The following is a 17544-nucleotide window of genomic DNA, read 5'->3' on the forward strand; positions in this document are numbered from 1 at the left end:
AGATTGTGGAGGGCCCAGACAGCAGGACCCCCGCGATCAGACATCTTATCTCTTATCCTTTGGATAAGCAATGGAGTACCCCTTTAAGACAAAAACTGGAGTTTTCCAAAGCAACCAATCACGGTTCATCTTTCATTTTACCGGACCAAACTGAGAAAACAAAGTGGAGCCATGTTTGGCTGCTATAAAAAAAAATCTCCTGCTCGGCAAAGTGGTTGAGTGGACACTTCCTTGTGCGGAGAGCAGGATTGGGCATCGTCTGAACAGAGGCGGAGGGGGGATCAGGGAAGGAGAGTACAGACTTTCTTATCTTCTCAATGATTATGAACGAGAAAATATTTTCAGTGCTTAAATTGATTTTATCATTTACATTTCTCCAACAATAAAATCGAAAATGGCAATATGTACAGAGACATACAAGATGAATACACAAGGCAAAAATTAAAAAAAATATAAGAACAGGAAGAATATTCAAATACCATGAATACTATGCCTACTTGTGTGAATAAGACCCTCACATGAGAAAGTCAGAAGAAGGGGTTACACATTTTTTTTTTGCCATTAAGAATCTTATATTTGTGACATTACTACGAGTCAACATATACCACAACTCTGCAGCATATGTAGAGGCCCTACTGATGTGTTGAGCCTTATTGATACTGCTATGATACTACCAGCTAGTGGTGGATGAAGAGTGTCGAGCCTCGTTAAATGGACAGTGGCGAAAGATGATAAAGGGGAAATAATCCTGTGTTCTGTGATGATAAAAAAAAAAAAGTCTGAACATAAATATATATAAACTATCAAATTAACACAACCACAATGGAAAAGTATGTCAATAATGTCAACTAGGCCAGCAACAAACGGGAATTGTACATTGTGGCACAAGCTGCTAATAGCAGGTGATCTTCATATGGGCATGGGAGTTGACAGCTGATAAGCTTTTCATCTTGAAAGGTCTATGGGTTCATGAATTTGTGACGTTCAAAGGAACACCATTTTTTTCCCCCAAGTATGGCAGTCCTTGCATCCAAAGTCTTCATTTTCACAATTTCTATAACGTCAATGGAAACTTTTAGGTGGGCTAAAAGATTAATATCCCACCAGCTCTGTCTGCACCTTCTGGAGCACAACACAAACTTTGTGTACAAGTACCCTGGCACCCAGGATAAAATAATTTCAAAGTCTACACAAAGGTAGATGTGATGGATCTTGTGGTCAACAAGTCATTCCACACTCAAGGCACGCTCAGTTTCTCTATTCCGTGAGTTCGTAGGTGGAAGTTTAGGTATGACCACTTTGTAAAGCATTTCTTGCACTCGGGACAAGTGAAGAGTTTATCTGCAGAATGCGTCCTTTGGTGAGTCACCATGTGGGAACTCTGGGTGAAACGTTTACCACATTTGGGACAAGCAAAAGGCTTCTCCCCAGTGTGTGTTCTGTAATGTGTTGCCATATTTGACCGTCGGCTAAATCTCTTCCCGCAGTCAGGGCAGGCGTATGGCTTTTCTCCTGTGTGTGTCTTAAGATGCATTCCTAGGTGGGACCTTTTGGCAAATCGCTTGTCACAGTGGTTGCAGGCATAGGGCTTATCTACTGAAGAAGACTGACCATGTGTCATTTGATGGATAAGAAGACTGTTCATCGTCTCAAACAACTGATTTTGTTCTTCACAAACACGGGCAGGATTGTGATCAACATATGCCGGGTCTTCATCATAAATGTAGCTATACTCGTTGGTCTCTTCTTTAATTTGTGGATGTTCTATTGCTGTGAAATTGGAGTCACCAACGTATCTACTGTAGGTGCTCCATGCTTGCTCTTCACATTGCTCTGACGTAGATGTATAGGCAAGGCCGTCCATAGCATGCCTAGGTGACGAAATAGAAAAATGTTCTCCACTGTCTTCTAATTGAGAGCCGTGAAATGATGTTGCGGTGTGTTTTGCTATGTTACTAGGTGACGAAGACAAGGTGTAAGAGTCTTCTTGCAGCTCATCCTCTGGAAAAGAAATACATATAGTATGAAACATTATATAGTAATGGCCAATATCACCATAACATAAGATCAATAAAAGATAGAATCAATGGAAGGAATTTTATAAAATCACAAAAGAAGAAAGTACTGAGCACCGACTGGTTGAGATGCAGCAGGATTCTTTATTTTCTTCCACAGAAACATCTTGTGTGGGGGAGCGGACTGCTGGGCAGACCTATGGGCAACGGACCGTATCACGCGTTAGTGCTTCTTCAGGCCCTTAAAAGGGTACTCCACTGGAAATTTTTTTTATTTTTTTTTTAAATAAACTGGTGCCAGAAAGTTAAACACATTTGTAAATTACTTCTATTAAAAAATCCAGTACTTATCAGCTGCTGCTATGATCCACAGGAAGTTCTTTACCTTTTGAATTTCCTTTCTGTCTGACCACAGTGCTCTCTGCTGACACCTCTGTCCATTTTAGGAACTGTCCAGAGTAGGAGCAAATCCCCATATAAAACCCATCCTACTCTGGACAGTTCCTAAAATGGACAGAGGTGTCAGCAGAGAGCACTGCGGTCAGGCAGTAAGGAAATTCAAAACGTAAAGAACTTCCTCTGTAGCATAAAGCAGCTGATAATTACTGAAAGGATTAAGATTTTTTTTAATAGAAGTAATTTACAAATCTGTTTAACTTTCTGGCACCAGTTGATTTAAAAACAAAATGTATTCCAGTGCAGTACCCCTTTAACCCCTTAAGGACTGAGCCCTTTTTCACCTTAAGGACTCGGCCATTTTTTGCAAATCTGACCACTGTCACTTTAAACATTAATAACTCTGGAATGCTTTTAGTTATCAATCTGATTCCGAGATTGTTTTTTCGTGACATATTCTACTTTAACGTAGTGGTAAAATTTTTTGGTAACTTGCATCCCTTCTTGGTGAAAAATACCAAAATTTGATGAAAAATTAGAAAATTTAGCATTTTTCTAACTTTGAAGCTCTCTGCTTGTAAGGAAAATGTATATTCCAAATAAAAAATTTTTTATTCACATATACAATATGTCTACTTTATATTTGCATCATAAAATGTAACAGTTTTTACTTTTGGAAGACACCAGGGCTTCAAAGTTCCGCAGCAATTTTCCAATTTTTCACAAAATTTTGAAACTCGCTTTTTTTCAGGGACCAGTTCAGGTTTGAAGTGGATTTGAAGGGTCTTCATATTAGAAATACCCCATAAATGACCCCATTATAAAAACTGCACCCCCCAAAGTATTCAAAATGACATTCAGTAAGCGTTTTAACCCTTTACGGGTTTCACAGGAATAGCAGCAAAGTGAAGGAGAAAATTCACAATCTTCATTTTTTACACTCGCATGTTCTTGTAGACCCAATTTTTGAAGGGGTAAAAAGGAGAAAATTTTTACTTGTATTTGAAACCCAATTTCTCTCGAGTAAGCACATACCTCATATGTCTATGTAAAGTGTTCGGGGGCGCAGTAGAGGGCTCAGAAGGGAAGGAGCGTCAAATGGTTTTTGGGGGGGCATGTCACCTTTAGGAAGCCCCTATGGTGCCAGAACAGCAAAAAACCCCACATGGCATACCATTTTGGAAAATAGACCCCTCGGGGAACGTAACAAGGGGTAATGTGAACCTTAATACCCCACAGGTGATTCACGACTTTTGCATATGTAAAAAAAAAAAAAAAAAATTTTAACCTAAAATGCTTGTTTTCCCTAAAGTTTTACATTTTTAAAAAGGGTAATAGCAGAAAATACCCCCCAAAATTTGAAGCCCAATTTCTCCCGATTCAGAAAACACCCCATATGGGGGTGAAAAATGCTCTGCTGGCGCACTACAGGTCTCAGAAGAGAAGGAGTCACATTTGGCTTTTTTGAAGGAAATTTTGCTCTGGGGGCATGCCGCATTTAGGAAGCCCCTATGGTGCCAGGACAGCAAAAAAAAAAACACATGGCATACCATTTTGGAAACTAGACCCCTCGGGGAACGTAACAAGGGGTAAAGTGAACCTTAATACCGTACAGGTGTTTCACGACTTTTGCATATGTAAAAAAAAATAAAAAAATGTACCTAAAATGCTTGGTTTCCCAAAAAATTTACATTTATACAAAGGGTTAAAGCAGAAAATACCCCCCAAAATTTGAAGCCCAATTTCTCCCGATTCAGAAAACACCCCATATGGGGGTGAAAAGTGCTCTGTTGGCGCACTACAGGTCTCAGAAGAGAAGGAGTCACATTTGGCTTTTTGAAAGCAAATTTTGCTCTGGGGGCATGCCGCATTTAGGAAGCCCCTATGGTGCCAGGACCGCAAAATAACCCCACATGGCATACCATTTTGGAAACTAGAGCCCTCGGGGAATGTAACAAGGGGTTAAGTGAACCTTAATACCTCACAGGCGTTTCACGACTATTGCATATGTAAAAAAAAGAAAAAATTTACCTAAAATGCTTCTTTTCCCAAAAACTTTACATTTTTAAAAAGGGTAAAAGCAGAAAATACCCCCCAAAATTTGAAGCCCAATTTCTCCCGAGTACGGCGATACCCCATATGTGACCCTTAACTGTTGCCTTGAAATACGACAGGGCTCCAAAGTGAGAGCACCATGCGCATTTGAGGCCTAAATTAGGGATTGCATAGGGGTGCACATAGGGGTATTCTACGCCAGTGATTCCCAAACAGGGTGCCTCCAGCTGTTGCAAAACTCCCAGCATGCCTGGACAGTCAACGGCTGTCCGACAATACTGGGAGTTGTTGTTTTGCAACAGCTGGAGGCTCCATTTTGGAAACCGTGGCGTACCAGACGTTTTTCATTTTTATTGGGGAGGGGAGGGGGGCTGTGTAGGGGTATGTGTATATGTAGTGTTTTTGCCTTTTTTTTTTTTTTTTTTTTGTTAGTGTAGTGTAGTGTTTTTAGGGTACAGTCGCACGGGCGGGGGGTTCACAGTAGTTTCTCGCTGGCAGTTTGAGCTGTTGCAGAAAATTTGCTGCAGCTCAAACTTGCAGCCAGATACTTACTGTAAGCCTCCGCCCATGTGAGTGTACCCTGTACATTCACATGGGGGGGGGGACATCCAGCTGTTGCAAAACTACAACTCCCAGCATGCGCTGACAGACTGTACATGCTGAGAGTTTTAGTTTTGCAACAGCTGTAGGCACACTGGTTATGTATCACGGAGTTTGTGACCTTACTCAGTGTTTCAAAACCAGTGTGCCTCCAGCTGTTGCAAAACTACAACTCCCAGCATGTACGGTGCATGGTGTAAGGTGACTGCTGGGAGTTGTAGTTTGCAACAGCTGGAGGCACACCGGTCGTGAAACACTGAGTTAGGTAAAAAAAAAAACTCTAAGTTTCACAACCAGTGTGCCTTCAGCTGTTGCAAAACTACAACTCTCAGCAGTCACCGACAGCCAACGGGCATGCTGGGAGTTGTAGTTATGCAACCAGCAGATGCACCACTACAACTCCCAGCATGCACTTTAGCTGTTTGTGCAAGCTGGGCGTTGTAGTTATACAACAGCTGAAGGTACACTTTTCCATAGAAAAAATGTGCCTCCAGTTGTTGCAAAACCATAAGTCCCAGCATGCCCATAAGGGAATGCTGGGAGTTGTGGTGGTCTGCCTCCTGCTGTTGCATAACTACAGCTCCCAGCATGCCCTTTTTGCATGCTGGGAGCTGTTGCTAAGCAACAGCAGGAGGCTGTAACTCACCTCCTGCTGCTGCTCCATCGCAGGCTGTCCCTCGCCGCCGCCGTCGCTCCTGGGGCCCCGATCCCAACATGGACGCAGGGGATCGGGGTCCCCAGCACCCGGGGTCGTCTTCCCGCACCCGCTCACGTCCCCCGGAAGAGGGGCGGAGCGGGTGCGGGAGTGACGCCCGCAGCAGGCGCCCTGATTGGTCGGCCGGTAATCCGGCCGACGAATCAGGGCGATCGTGAGGTGGCACCAGTGCCACCTCACCCCTGCAGGCTCTGGCTGTTCGGGGCCGTCAGAGACGGCCCCGAACAGCCAGTAATTCCGGGTCACCGGGTCACTGGAGACCCGATTGACCCGGAATCGCCGCAGATCGCTGGACTGAATTGTCCAGCGATCTGCGGCGATCGCCGACATGGGGGGGCATAATGACCCCCCTGGACGATATGCCGGGATGCCTGCTGAACGATTTCAGCAGGCATCCGGCTACGGTCCCCAACCGGCTATGGATACGCCCTGCGTCCTTAAGGACTTGGGATGCAGGACGTATCCATACGCCCTGCGTCCTTAAGAGGTTAAGGGACCGTATCACGCGTTAGCACTTCTTCAGGCCCTTAGGGGCCTGAAGAAGCGCTAACATGTTATACGGTCCGTTGCCCGAAGGTCTGCCCAGCAGTCCGCTCCCTCGCACAAGATGTTCCTGTGAAAAAAAAATAAAGAATCCTGCTGCATCTCAACCCGTCAGTGCTCCATACTTTTTATAATTTTATTCCATTGACTGCCAAGCGTAGAAGCACTATATAACCGGGAAGGTCACGGAACTACAGCAAATTGGTGTCATAACTGCATAATATGGGTAATAGTGTCTGAGTAATATATAGAGAGGTGCGGTGAGTAGTTTTCTTTTCAAGATAACATATTAATGGAAGTAATTTGCTGTGGGATTTTGCAAATAGTGCAAAAAAAAAATTCAAGGCGTACTTCGGTGGAAAAGTTAACCAGTTACTTATAGCAACCAATAACCAATTAGATTAAACTGATTGGTTGCTATGAACAACTGGTCAAATTTTCCTCTGTACAGGTTTTGATATTTCTCCCCCTATATAATCACTACATTCTGGGGGAGGTTTATTGATACTGATGTATATTTTTTGTTTGTGCCAGTAATGTGTAGGAGCACCAAATGTATAAAATGGTCGCAGGGCACTTGCTAGCTTTTGTGCAGGTCACATTTTCTAAAATTTCCCTCTTCACATACACCAAAAAGCCAACTTTTTGGTGGTTTTTGTGCAAAAGTCACAATTAATAAATTCATTACCACTGCTAAAGACTAACATTAACAGCTACTCTGTACACACTGGAAAAATAAAAACAGCCTGAGGCGCAGCGTTGCACCAAACGTGCAGGAAATATACACCCCAAAACAGCTCTAGAGACAATTATAAATGCCCCCACACGTTTCTATGTTACATCCTTTTACTATGGTTGCATTCACATCTCATTTTTGCAATACGGTTCCCGTATCCGGTTTCAGTGTAAAAACCGTTTGGAACCATATTGCAAACCGTATGTATAGACATGTCACTGAAAACCGTATGCCAAACATAGCATCCGGTTGTGTATGTTTTGTAACTTTTACGGTTTTAGACTTTTTTTTTTCCCCGTACACAAAACCATAGTCTACTACAGTTTTATGCTTGGGTGAAAAACTTGATACAACCCGTATAAGTTACCGTATTTTTCGCCGTATAAGACGCACTTTTTCTTCCCCAAAACTGGGGGGAAAAAGTCGGTGCGTCTTATACGGCGAATACACCCCTATCGCGGCGGTCCCTGCGGCCATCAACGGCCGGGACCCGCGGCTAATACAGGACATCACCGATCGCGGTGATGCCCTGTATTAACCCTTCAGACGCGGCGATCAAAGCTGACCACCGCGTCTGAAGGGAAAGTGACACGAACCCGCGGCGGTCCCGAACAGCCCGACTAAATAGCCGGGTTAGTGCTTACAGGACACCGGGAGGGACCTTACCTGCCTCCTCGGTGTCTTCTCCGTTCAGGGATCCCCTGTATGGCCGGCGCTCTCCTTCCTCGTCATCACGTCGTCGCGTACGTGCGTCAGCGTGCGTAACGACGTGATGACGGCGACAGAGAGCGAGGATACCCGGCCGGCGCGACGGGGACACGGCGACAGCGATGGAGCGACATCCAGGGCAGCGGTGACTGGTCCGGAGCGGCGGGGACACGTGAGTATTACCTCCTATGCAGTGGTCTTCAATCTGCGCACCTCCAGATGTTGCAAAACTACAACTCCCAGCATGCCCGGACAGCCAACGGCTGTCCGGGCATGCTGAGAGTTGTAGTTTTGCAACATCTGGAGGTCCGCAGGTTGAAGACCGCTATTGGGTTCAAAATCTTTATTTTTTTTAGATTTTGCACCTATAAATTGGGTGCGTCTTATACGACGGTGCGTCCTATAGGGCGAAAAATACGGTATTTATTTTTTTTAAATGGTGGTCAATGGGAACTGTACAGAACCGTATGTGCTTACAGTTCCATCTGGTTTGCACAATACGGTCTTGCAGTTTGCACATGTGCAGTGCACGCCGAACGTTCTTCCCACAAATAGAACAAGAAGAACTTTATTTAATTAAGGACAAACATAAAACCGTATACGTTTTTTTCTTCTTCAAAAAAACGTATTAAACCGTATGCAACCGGACATCCGTTTTCAAACCGTATACAGTTTAAAACCGTACAGAGGTATATACTGTTCGGTCCGGTTTTGAGACATACATTTTTTTTTTTTTTACAAAAAAACCTGATACGGGAACTGTTTTGCAAAAACGAGATGTTAATGCAGCCTAACATACTCTAATAACTTACCTGTGCAGGTGGCCTCATGAGCAGAAGTTTCCCAAGTGTTCAGCACATATGTCTCCTCTATTGCTTGACCAACCGATACAGAGTCTGTGCTGAATTCACCTATATAAAGCAACAGACACTAATGAAATATCATTGGATGGAAAGCCGATAGGGACAGCACCCAAGGATTTGGCTAGTTGACACTATGTTCTGTGGGCAGGGTTTTAAAATGGCTTAAAATCTGCGGTTTTTTGATCTCCATAAAAAGCCCCCCCCCCAAAATTTTTTCTTTATTTTTTATTTTTACTTTTTTTTAAACACTTTACGCACATGAAGATACATTTTATGCCCGCAGTTTTTACGGTCATAAATTGAAGTGCATTTTACATGCTAAAATTATAATCTGTATTTTTGGACATAAACGTCCCTTTTATATCCCAAAATACACTTGTTTACTAACAAGTTTTTTCAGCCTCAAGTGCGGTGAAAAAAACAAATAAAAAATAAATAAAAACAGTATGCACATATGAGGGAGATTTATCAAAACCTGTCCAGAGGGGAAAAAAGTTGCCCAATTGCCCATAGCAACCAGATTGCCTCTGAAAAATGAAAGAAGCAATCTGATTGGTTGCTATGGCAACTCGGCATTTCCCCCCCCCCCCCCCCCCCCTCTGCACTGGTTTTAATAAATCTCCCCTCTGTATGTACATAGGGGGAGATTTATCAAAACCTGTCCAGAGGAAAAGTTGCCTATAGCAACCAATCAGATCGCTTCTTTCATTTTGCAGAGGCCATGTTTAAAATGAAAGAAGCGATCTGATTGGTTGCTATAGGCAACTCAGCAACTTTTCCTCTGCACTAGTTTTGATAAATCTCCCCCCATAGTCTTTCAAAATACAAGACAGTTGTTTGTAACAAGGGAGCTTGTCGCTTTATCCCACAGTGCAGTGTTTTCCAAACAGTGTGTCTCCAGCTGTAGCAAAACTACAACTCCCAGCATGCCCGGACAGCCTTTGGCTGTCCGGTCATGCTGGGAGTTGTAGTTTTGCAACAACTGGAGGCACCCTGTTTGGAAACCACTGACATGGTGTAAGTGTATAATGTCATAGGTCACTGGTAAGGAAATACAACTAATTCACCCGCATAGGTGCTGGTTGACACATCCACTGGTTCGGTTTCTTCCCTGCTTTGGCTGTCATCGTCTTCCTCAGTGACCACAACAGTCTTTACATCTCCACTGTACACTTCTGAAATGTAAAACAGATTTTTTTTAAATTAATCCTAAGGGTACGTTCACATGTACGCAGATTTGATGCTGCAGATTTTAATGTAAACTAAATGACTGAGCACAGGTTCTAATCTGCAGTTACAAATCCTGCGCGTCAAATCTGCGCAGCATCCTGTATGTGTGAACGTACCCTTAAAAGGCTCTATGGAGCACAGCCTGTTACTAAGCCCAAATGGAACCAATTCTTACCAGGTTCTTCTAGGAGAGGACTGAAGGATCTCTGATGATTCTCCGTCACCACCTTCTGGTAAAGATCTCTGTGCTCTTCTATATAGTCCCACTCCTCCATGGTGAAATAGACGGACACATCGCCACATTTTAAAGGTACCTGAAATTAAACGTTATTTAGGGTGCGTTCACACGTCCGTCTGTCCCCGTTATTTAATCCCCTTTTCGGTTCCGTTCTTGCAGGATGTAAACGGATTATAAACTGTTTTAAAAAAATTCCATCCATGTCAATGGGAATTTTTACAAACCGTTCACATCCGTTTGTAGCCGTCTGCACTCATTTCCGTTTTTTTTTTTTACGGCAGAAAAACGGCACATGTAGTATTTTTTCTTCCGTCAAAAAAACAGATACAGTAAATTTAACATTGAAGTCTATGTAAAACAGATGAACCTTTAATGTCATCCATTTGCATCCGTTTTTTCAATCCTTTTTTGATCCGTTTTTACTTGTGAGCATGCTCAGAACAAACAAAATATATATATTTTTTTGGTTTATTAACTGAACAATAACTGATCCAAGCGGATAACAACTGTTTGCATCCGTTATTGTCCATTTTTTTTTAAAGTCCGTTTTTATTTTTGACGGGGGAAGAACGGGACGGGTCTAGACGGCCGTGTGAACTTTGATGTCGTTCCCAGTTTGTGTGCGGAATAAGTGGGTTATACAATCTGCTTATCTAGCAGATTTTATAGCTCTGCTTAACTCTAGCATTAATAGGGTGCTACAATAAATGTTTTCTCTCATCCACTGTACTTGGTAAGGAGGGAAAGGCTAATTGTGCCATTGTGCTCCGTTGTGTTCAAGGTCCGTTCAGCTTTTTTTTTTTTTGCATTGAATGGACCCTAAACGGCATAACTGACACTGCTGGGTCCCGACGGAACCCACTGATTTAAATGGGGTCCGTCGGGTGTCTGGTATTTTAGGGAAGTTGGCCAGAAAAAAAGAAAATACTGCATGTCTGGTCTTTTAGCTCAGCTTAACTCATGTTTTTCCGATGAACTGAGCGGTGGAGCTCCCTATACTGGAGCACAAGGACAGTGTAAACTTAGCCTTAGCTGAGGAATCAAAACAGCAGCAGATGTATATCATCCAAATAATATTCATTTGGATGACAAACAAGTCACACAGTGTTCAGATAAATACTGCATTCAGCATTCAGATAAAATCAGAATATTTAGGCCAGCTGAAAAACAAACTTTTGGGTTATTGAGATGTTATATTGCTGGTGGGAAAGGCTTACAGGGGGGTGTCAAGCTACTTATATAGACAGTGCACCATTTCCCCCTCTAAAAGTATAATACAGTGATCCCTCAACTTACAATGGCCTCAACATACAATAGTTTCAACATATAATGGTCTTTTCTGGACCATTGTAACTTGAAACCAGACTCAACATACAATGCTACAGACAGTGAAACGTGTCAATGGCCGGAAGAACTGACCAATCAGAATGGGCATTTCACTGGTAAAACCCCTGTATTACTGAAGCGTATGCACTGACTGATGTCTGGTAGCACCCCCTACAGTACAGAGAGGCATTTCATGTTTTTCTGTACACTTTACCTGTACCAGGGTTACCTGCTCCTTTGGACACCAGCTAAGGGCGACTCCATGTTACTTTTTTAGGACATTGCGTGTACTGTACAAGATCCCGAAGAAAATCTTGTCCTCTACATAGACCAGTGTTTCCCAAGCCGGGTGCCCCCAGCTGTTGCAAAACTACAACTCCCATCATGCCCGGACAGCCTTTGGCTGTCCGGGCATGCTGGGAGTTGTAGTTTTGCAACAGCTGGAGGCTCCCTGCTTGGGAAACACTGACACAGACAGTGATTTCAGCTCCCAGCAGCTCTTTCTTACTTTTATATATAATAACTTACTTTATCTATATTAGTTATCTACTTATTTTTCTTTAATTTTCATTTTTTCCTATTTTCGGATGACATTGGTGGCTTTAGAACCAATTACCAGGTTTCCATAGAGTTCTGGTCTCAACATACAATGGTTTCAACATACAATGGTCGTCCTGGAACCAATTAATATTGTAACTTGAGGGACCACTGTATAACATTAGCATCCCTGGTGGTCAGGGTTGTAAAGCTGTTCTGTCCTAGACCACTTGGGATCTTTTTATTAATATCAATATCCCTGGTGGCTTAGGGCAGTGAAGTGTTAACATTAAAATCCCTACTGATTGCGGGAAGCAATCATATAGCAGTGGGTACAGGACCTACCTCATATACTTTCTGGTTGCTACTTGTACCCCACCCATCTTGTTAAATGCCAGATACTATCCCACAGTAGCACTCACCTCTCCATTCTGTTCACTGCTGGGTGGAGTAGAATTCTTTTTTACCATCACATATTCCTACAGAATAAGACATGGATATATTTTAGAATTAAGGGAACTGCACATTGTACCAAAACAATACCAAAAAAGTATAGTTTTTGTTTTATAGCTTTTGTTTTCAGACCAGATTTGAAAAAAAATTATAATAATAATTGTTGGCTTGCACTAGTTTTCATACATGAAAGGGACAGGATTTGAATATATACTACATACCCCTCAGTACTAAATTTTTGCAGCTAGTTGCAGCAAAAATTTTGCGCAATTTCAAAATAGACAACTTTGGCAAAAGTGGCTGTGAAATGCAGTGCTTCATTCTTGACTATGCAGTAGACGAGATTTATTAACTGCTCCCCACCGCCCGCCTGCTCGCTTCTATCACCCGCTGCCTCCCGCATACATCCACCGCCCGCAGTATGCCACAACCATGCGGACCCCCCTCCATTTACCACCCGCGCACCACACAGCTACAACTCCCAGCATGTCCTTGCAGTGAGGGCATGCTGGGAGTTGTAGTCATGCGGCGCAGGCGGATGGGAGATGTGTGAGTGGGTGTCAAGCTTCCCTGTCACCCGCCCACACAGTTCCCACCAGCCCGCGACTCACAACTACAACTCCCAGGATGCCTTTACAGTGAGGACATGCTGGGAGCTGTAGTCATGCGGCGCAGGCAGGTGGGAGATAAGCAGGCTTCCCTGGCTGTTGCTAAACTACAACTCCCACTATGGAAGTTGTAGTTTAAGAACAGGGTGCCTCCAGCTGTTGCTCAAATTGAGGCTTGCTGTTGCTAAATTACAAATCCCGTCATGGGATGGGGGTTGTAGTTTAGCAACTGCTGGAGGCACCATAAATGTATTAACATATTTTTCGTATTCTTTTCTTCTCATTTCAGATCCGTGTATGCAGAGGACTTATTCGGATTCGGTGGATTACGTCGATGACCAGTGTTTTTGTTTTTTTTGTTTAATATTACTAAAATTGTCAAAGAAGGCTTGTGGGGGGAGTGTTTTTTGGAATCATTTTATTATTTTTTTTTTTAAATGTGTGGTGTTTTTTTTTTTTTTTTTTTCTTAACAGGATAAGTAGTGGAAGCTGTCTTATAGACTGAATCCATTACTAAGCCGGGGCTTAGCGTTAGCCCCAAAAACAGCTAGCGCTAACCCCCAATTATTACCCCAGTGCCCTCTGCCACAGGGGTGCCAGGAAGAGCCAGTACCAACAGGCCCGGAGCTTCAAAGATGGTGCTCCTGGGCCTAGGCGGTAACAGGCGTTATTTAGGCTGGGGAGGGCCAGTAACAATGGTCCTCACCCACCCGGGTAACATCAGGCTGTTGCTGCTTGGTTGGTATTGTGCAGAGAATGAAAATACAGGGAACCCTATGCGTTTTTTTTTTCATAATTTATGCAAAAAATTTGTGTGGTTCCCCGTATTTTCATTCTCAGCATAATACCAACCAAGCAGCAACAGCCTGACATTACCAGGGTGGGCGAGGAACATTCTTACTGGCCCTCCCCAGCCTAAATAACGCCAGCCTGTTACTGCCTAGGCCCAGGAGCACCATTTTTGACACTCCAGGCCTGTTGGTACCGGCTCTTCCCGGCACCCCTTTGGCAGTGGGTACTGGGGTAATAATTGGGGGTAACAGTAGCTGTTTTTGTGGCTAATGCTAAGCCCCAGCTTAGTAATGGATTCCGTTTATTAGACGACTTCCACTACTAATCCTGTTAAGAAAACTAAAAAAATAAAAATAAAAAAACAAGTTTAAAATAAATTTTATTCCAAAAAGCACTCCCCAACAAGCACTCGTTAACCATTTTTTTAAATATTAAACAAAAAAAATGCGGGTCACCGTAGTCCGAAGTAGTCCTTTGCATACACGGAACTGAAATGAGAAAAAAAAACATTAAAAAAATGGGTTCGTACATTTAGGGGGAAAAAAGTGGTAAAAATTTTAATAAATACTTATATTTTGCACATTTTTGTCATAAATGCGGCTTTAGAGCAGAAAAGTCACACAGAAGAGGTGGTGTTACAAAGTGGCGTTCTGAAGTCATTTCTAAGTTTTTGCTTATGTATGCGAAAAAAGTGTTTTTGCTTATGTGAGCCAAATTTATCAACCCCCCCCCTGTGACAGTATGATAAATGTGTCACACGTAAGAAACTCTTACACCATGGAAAACAGTGTACGTAAGTTGTGTACCCGTGTCACTGCACCAAATTTATTAAGAGACAAATGTCAGCTAATGGCCTCTCACAGAGTTTCGCCATGTCATAGGAACTTCATGTAATGCCACACACTGCAAGTGGCAATGGCAACATTTTCAATGGTACAGAATGAGGATTTTCTTATAGTAAATGATAACACTGAACAGCGCTCACCTCTCCGGTTAGCAAAGAGATGATCTCCATGGCAAGTTTTAATAGTCTTTTATTCATTAGCTTCTCATTCTTGTTTTCATTAAAATCTAAAGAAAGAAAACAAATTAATAAAAAGAAAAGTATAAAGAAAAAAAATAAATAATTATATTTTATATACAGTGACCCCCCCCCCCCCCCCGACCTACGATGGCCCTGACATACGATCATTTCAACATACGATCACTCTCAGAGGCCATCGCATGGTGAAGGCAGCATCAACATACGATGCTTTTGTATGTCGGGGCCATCGCATAAACGGCTATCCGACAGCGCAGACTGCTTCAGCTGCCACCGGATAGCCGTTTACGGTGCCCCGTGTGGTCCGCTGACGATCACTTACCTGTCCTCCGGGGCTCCGGCGCGTCCTCTTCGGGATCCCCTGCATCGTTGGCGCTCTCCATCGTCGTCATCACGTCGCTGCGCACGCCGTCCCGTCATCCAATAGGAGCGGGGTGCGTAGTGACGTGATGGTGGCAACGGAGAGCGAGGATGCCAGGGAAGCAGAAGCCGTGCCTGAGCGTCGGGGCTGCCCTGGGGTCGCGGCGACAGCGATGGAGGGCGACATCCAGGGCAGCGGTGACGAGCGGTGATGGTCCGGAGAGGCTGGGACACGTGAGTATAACCTCCAATACTAGGTCTTCAACCTGCGGACCTCCAGATGTTGCAAAACTACAACTCCCAGCATGCCCGGACAGCCGTTGGCTGTCCGGGCATGCTGGGTGTTGTAGTTTTGCAACATCTGGAGGTCCGCAGGTTGTACACTACTGTCCTATACTTTACATTGCACGGATCCCTCAACATACGATGGTTTCAACAAACGATGGTCCATTTGGAATGGATTACCATCGTATGTTGAGGGACCACTGTATATATTTATTATATATATATATTTTTTTTTAGTTTGTGTGTGTGAATAATAAGAACACTGTGCACACCCGTCCTCCTTACCGCTGTGCGGATCTGTGCCAATGGATTTGTCCACCATTGTTTTAATGGTCAGTGTCATATCGTGGTTTATATCCCCAGGTTCAGAGATTTCTGGGTGTCCTTTGATCAGACTCTCGAAGGATGGTCCGGTCTGTGGAGGAATGGCTTGTACAGAATACTGGGAAAGGGAAGAGCTTGCACGTAACGGGTTTTCTATTTGTGCTTTTGTGCAGGATGGAGCCTTAGAGACTTCTGGTGTTTCTGAGATGTTTTGCACATCTTGGAAAACTGTAGGGATGGCGTCCACTTTCAGAACCATCTTTGTGCCATTGAAGATGTAACTTTTTGGTGAGAAATGCTTTGAACAGATTTGATAGAGCCCAGTTTTCTTGGACTGTAGAATATTCTGCACCAATGCATCCGTGTCAGTGAACTGGTTACCAGTCTGCCGGAGCCATAGTTTAATCAAGTGGACGGAGCTTGGAAAGCCATGAAATGTGACCTCACTGTCACATACGGAATCACTCCGGCAGTTCTTCACAAAACACTTTGTCATGGTGTTTTCCCTGGAGAGAAAAAAAAGGCACAATTAGAAGGAAAGGTGTAAAAGGGTTTTACACAATATTATCAGATCTTTTCAGTCCGACTCTCAGCACCTCCAGTGATCGGCATCTGACAAGCGCTGCAGCTTCCTCATTGTTTACCAGGCACAGCGCGGCACAATTGGTAGTGCAACTTAGTCCCTTGAAAGTGTATAGAGTTGCAGTTCTATATGTGTGACAGCAGCTGGCAGCACTCGTTTATTAGTCACCAGGCTTCAAACACTTAATCTGTGAACATCATTAAAGTGGTACTCCGCCCCTGGACATCTTATCCCCTATCTAAGGGATAGAGCATAAGATGTCTGATCACGGGGGTCCCGCCGCTGGGACCCCTGCGATCTCTGTGCAACACCCAGCGTTTGTTTAGAACTCTGGGTGCGGGCTGCTGGGGTCGTGACGTCACGGGTCACTCCCCTCGTGATGTCACACCACACCCCCTCAATGCACGTCTATGGGACTTGCATTGAGGGGGTGTGCTGTGACGTCAGGAGGGGAGTGACCATGAAGTCACGACCCCCCCACTCCAAGCGTTCGGAACAAAATGTTCCGAACACTGGGGCAGAAGAGTACCCCTTTAAGTTGTAAAAAGGAGTTCCCAATTTCCCCATTAACAATTGGACCCCTTCAATGACTAAAAAGCTGTTAACTCTGTAGTTCTTACCCAAGGCTGCTCTTACACAGTGCAGTACTGCATCAAAAATTGCATACAGCATTTAGTTGCACAGTACAGCTAATTAAATACATGCTACAATTATTGGTAAAACACAATGCAGCTGAGGGTGCTCATACACATTGCAGTTTTGTTCAGGTTAGGGTCACACTAGAGCTGGGCGGTATGACCAAATGTGTATCACAGTATTTTTGTAACTTATGGCGGTTCCACGGTATATAACTGTATTTCTTTCACCCCCACCCACATCAGGTGACCCGCGAGCGCTGTTCTGCTCCCCCCCACCACCACCACCAAATCATGTTACCTGCGAGCGCTGTTCTGCTCCCCCCCAATTAATGATCAGCCCAGCGGGGCACTACTCACATATGTCACCCACAAGCACTGCCCTCCTCCTCTTTGTTGGGGGCCGCCGGCGCTGGAACTCTATACTGTACACCAGTGGTCTCCAACCTGAGGACCTCCAGATGTTGCAAAACTACAACTCATAGCATGTAGTTTTGCAA

The 17544-nt window shown here is 43.9% G+C and overlaps 1 protein-coding gene across 1 annotated transcript in view; it reads right to left on the reverse strand.

Annotated features, from left to right (window-relative positions):
• Positions 1–344: 344 nt before the first annotated feature.
• LOC130291304 (zinc finger protein 436-like) overlaps positions 345–17544 on the reverse strand; it is a 28390-nt gene continuing 11190 nt past the window's right edge. The window contains exons 2-8 of the mRNA XM_056539922.1: positions 15788–16332; positions 14801–14886; positions 12385–12441; positions 10037–10175; positions 9699–9806; positions 8581–8679; positions 345–2001 (exon numbers count right to left, since the gene is read on the reverse strand). Of these exons, the coding sequence (XP_056395897.1) occupies positions 1238–2001; positions 8581–8679; positions 9699–9806; positions 10037–10175; positions 12385–12441; positions 14801–14886; positions 15788–16332 (1798 nt within the window). The 3' untranslated portion in view covers positions 345–1237. The remainder of the gene's footprint in view (positions 2002–8580; positions 8680–9698; positions 9807–10036; positions 10176–12384; positions 12442–14800; positions 14887–15787; positions 16333–17544) is intronic.

Source organism: Hyla sarda, chromosome 9, assembly GCF_029499605.1.
Source record: "Hyla sarda isolate aHylSar1 chromosome 9, aHylSar1.hap1, whole genome shotgun sequence".
NCBI classification, from domain to species: Eukaryota; Metazoa; Chordata; class Amphibia; order Anura; family Hylidae; genus Hyla; species Hyla sarda.